At 39.1% G+C, this 4,068-nt stretch overlaps 1 protein-coding gene across 1 annotated transcript; it reads right to left on the bottom strand.

Moving 5' to 3' along the window:
- Positions 1–3,478, bottom strand: LOC147114807 (sodium/bile acid cotransporter 5-like). Its single transcript, XM_085992110.1, has one exon. The coding sequence runs from the start codon at positions 3,472–3,474 to the stop codon at positions 2,203–2,205; it is 1,272 nt and encodes a 423-aa protein (XP_085848236.1). The 5' UTR covers positions 3,475–3,478; the 3' UTR covers positions 1–2,202.
- Positions 3,479–4,068: the final 590 nt, after the last annotated feature.

The raw sequence follows: 4,068 nt of genomic DNA, 5'->3' as shown, positions 1-4,068 counted from the left end.
ATAAATAGATGGAAGTAACTAAGTTTTTTTGTTTTATTACACACTTTTTATGGTTGAGCACCAACGAATCACAACCGAACAGAGTGTGATGTCAGGAATGCGATGGTGGCTCTCAAAATGTTTAAATATATAGAAGATAAGCAGGCGAGTGTTATGCACAACAAATCTAATGTTAAAAAATGTCACACACGTCAAAGTTATAAAACATGCATGTTGCAGCCACTTCTGACATGTTTAGATATATATAAAGCATTCAAAAAACAATCACATCCAAAAACCTAGTTGCTTAATTTTGATACTTTAACCATTAGGGAGTGGGTAGATACGTGGCAAATGCAATTAAATGCAGATAAATGTGAAGTGCTACATTTTGAGAAAAAGAATCTAGAATGGAAATATACCCTAAATCCTCTCCATCACCAAGACTTCTACCTCCGTAACGTCGCCCATCTCAGCTCATCTGCTGTTGAAACACTCATCTATGCCTCTAGACTCGACTATTCCAATGCTCTCCTGGCCAGCCTCCCACCTTGCACCCGCCATAAAATGAGCTCATCCAAAACTCTGCTGTCCGTATCCTAACTTGCACCAAGTCCCGTTCACCCATCACCCCTGTGCTTGCTGACCTACATTGGCTCCAGGTCCGGCAATATCTCGATTTTAATATTCTCATCCTTGTTTTCAAATCCCTCATGACCCCTATCTCTGTAACCTCCTCCAGTCCTACAACCCTCCAAGATCTCTATGCTCCTCCAATTCTGGCCTACTGCACATCCTCGATTTTCTTCATTCCACCATTGGCAGCCGTGCCTTCAGCTACCTAGGCCCTAAGCCCTGGAATTCACTCCTAAACCTCTATGCCTCTCTCTCCTCCTTTAAGACATTCCTTAAAACCGAGCTCTTTGACAAAGTTTATGGTCACCTGTCGCCATATCGCTTTTTGTGGCTAGGTGTCAAATTTTGTTTGATAATGGCTCCTGTGAAGCACCTTGGGACATTTTATTACGTTAAAGGTGCTACATAAATGCAAGTTTTTGTTGTAAATGGTAAAAGTTCACACTGTAGTAGAGGGGCAGGGAGATCTAGTGGTGCATGGATCAGTGGATTGGTAACAAAGGGTCATAAGGTTTGGATTAGTAATAGAAGCACACATGGCAAGTTAGAAGAATTTTTCATGCAAAGCTTTATCTTAATATTACCGTTCCAATGTAAATTCAAACCTAAGGATTGCAAGATTCCATCAACATTAGATGAAGCAGCAGCTTGTCTCTTAACATATTCTATATCCTACTAGTGCCTATTATACAGATATGTAGCTGAATACATTCCTCTGAATCTCATGAGTTGTTTGATTACTTAACCCTAAAAATACTTTGGGAATTTGAGACTAACACTTCGTAATTAGTGACACTTGACTGTTTGAAATTCTACCGATAACGAACAGGGCATTTGAAAGAAAAACTTATAAATGCAAGCCAAGCGTTTCTACTTTGTCTGGATTCAACGATCCGGGCGCAAATTGCGCTCAAAATTGTGCTCATTTGAAGAAGTGTTTTTTTTGCTCAAACTCATTTGCATATCACCAAACGTAAAATCTGCCATGAAACAGCGCAATCAGGCAACATTTTAGAATGTAATTTTTTTTAAATTGCATTAAAGAATATTCCTTGATATGTTTAAGATTGAACCTGGTGCAGTTTTATTGATACAGCTGAAAATGGGTTTATCATAACAGATAAGCTTTTTTAATCAGAGTGTCTAGTTCACCACCTGTGAGTAACCCGATTTTAAATAACTGAAAATGACTAAAAAAAATATAGAAACATTTACTAGTTATATTAGTGTACAGTAGGTAGCTTCTCAGTAAAAATTTTTAAATGTATGTAAAAGCTTTTAAAAGGTTCCTATTAGTGTCCCTGTGTCTAAAAAAAAGCTTAAGCTAAAGAGGCTCCTCGAAGGCACGCAAACGGGTGCAATTAGCGGAAATTTACAGTGGTGATTAATTCGATCTGGGGGTGTGTGTGGGGCCGGCTTCCAGCGCAATGTTTTTTAAACCAACGCAAAAGATTGCGGAAACTTGATTTGTGCTGGACATAATTTGCGCTTGAAATTCCTCGATCTTTTGCGCTGGTATGGCTGATTTTGGACATATTGCGCTGAAAAAAACAGCACAACCTAGCGGAAACTCCTGTCCTCAGTGCTTTATTGGTCTTGACGTCTTTTTCTGCAGTTGTAAAATATTAACAGTAATATCATCTCACAGGCAGCACTCAGAGCTACAACAAAAGGAGCGGCGGAGCTTAAATCAGCCTTTGGTTGGGAGAAAGAAAACTGCAACATTGCCAATGCTATTAATGTGTTCTGTACTCCACTTTCTATCGCCACGGTCTTACAAACTGGAAGAGGGAGTTTGTATATGCTGGCAGAGAAGTACCCAGTAAAGAGACCAAATGCTGGGACTAGCAATCCAATGGGAAACAATTTTGGGTCGGCGCTCTGTAGGAACGTGGATCCCATTTTGAAACCAAGATAAAAACCACCTGTGATTATTACTATACTAAATGGCTTTATTATTCTTTCAAAGATTTTGGCTACTTTAGGAATTTTATGTTTGAAGTATATTCCAAGCGACATAGGTACTGCAATAGAAAGGAGTGTGGACCCAATTGTAAAGAATGGAATGTGTAGATCACTTGATATATCCAAAATGACACTGAATATTGATAAAGACACTGGCATCAGAAAAACTGCCAACACTGTAGATGTGAATGTCATAGTAATAGCTAATGTTACATTTCCATCCAATAACAGAGCATAGAGATAGCCGCCACCTCCACCAGGACAAGAGCAAGCCATGATAAAACCCAGAGACAAAGCTTCAGTCAACTGAACCAGCCTTGTTAAAAGAAACCCAAAGAGTGGCATTAGTACAAACTGGACTACAGCACCAATAACAACAGGATGGGGCTGGTTCCAGATATTAACTAAGGTTTCCAAATCAACTTTACACCCAAAAGCACATTTGTTCAATAAAACCAATGGAATAAGCAAGTACATCAGAGGGGTTGCAGTGAAATGTTGTGCTGGTTCAGCTAAATTTCCTGTGGATATGTTTGGAATCACTTGGACTTTGATACCATTTTTATGCTCAACTGGGACATCGCTGCCCTCCAGGGAATTCCAGAGCTTGATTTCCAGGCTGCTCTCTCCTAGTTTTCCAGGTTTTATATAAACCTTGTACGTGACCAGATCTGATCCACGAGTCACATTAACTATCGTCCCAATCTCAGGATTCTGCTCTTCTTCTCTGAAAGCATTCTTCACATAAGTAGATGAAACAATAAATCCACCTTTTACCTTTTCTAAAATCTTAAGTTCCTTGTCAGAATTTAAATGTTGAATTGTCATAGCAGAGTTCTTTGATCGTTCCATTGTTACTAAGAAGATCCAAATAAGATAAAACATCTGCCTCATTCTGGTTATAATTTAACTGCAGACGATGTTGCAATCCACTGCTTCAAAAACTTTTTTTCTTGGTTTTCCTAGGTCCCAGTATGATAGACTCACTGAACTCGGCCACTTATTTCTGTATCTTCACACTGCATTGACTATATTTTCCTTTTCAGAAACATTACTAGAATTTCTTTTAATTTCGGCACTTACTGGAGTGTCTGAAAAGAGAGAAATAAACTTTGCTAGTATTCCTTATCTGTTCCAGTGGCTTTAACAACAAAATGATGAATCACTGTTCCAAAATTGGTCAATGATTGACATAAGCTGTTGTATTTTTTACTCACTGCTTCCTTGTTTGCTCCAAATACTTTCTTCCGTACCTTACTTTCGTACGGATAACCGTAGCTGTCGTAAAGACAGCGGGGTTTGATTGACAGCTGGTTGACGGCTGATGTTATATCTGGGGGTGGGATCCGACGCTATCTTGACCATGCTTGAGGTACTGTACTAGGAGACACAGAGTCAGGACTGAATAAATGGCACTCCACTACAACTGCTTGGGAGACTCGTAATTACGTTATTAAGATAACATTACATGGTACCAGGATTTATAGA

Source organism: Somniosus microcephalus, chromosome 7, assembly GCF_052327205.1.
Source record: "Somniosus microcephalus isolate GS21.2 chromosome 7, FLI_Smic_1.0, whole genome shotgun sequence".
Classification (NCBI taxonomy): domain Eukaryota; kingdom Metazoa; phylum Chordata; class Chondrichthyes; order Squaliformes; family Somniosidae; genus Somniosus; species Somniosus microcephalus.
The sequence above is the reverse complement of the archived record's forward strand: the minus strand, read 5'-3'. Positions and strand labels throughout refer to the sequence as shown.

Excerpts from the sequence above, each read along its gene's own strand:
- LOC147114807 (XM_085992110.1), bottom strand. The coding sequence starts at position 3,474 with ATGAGGCAGATGTTTTATCTTATTTGGATCTTCTTAGTAACAATGGAA.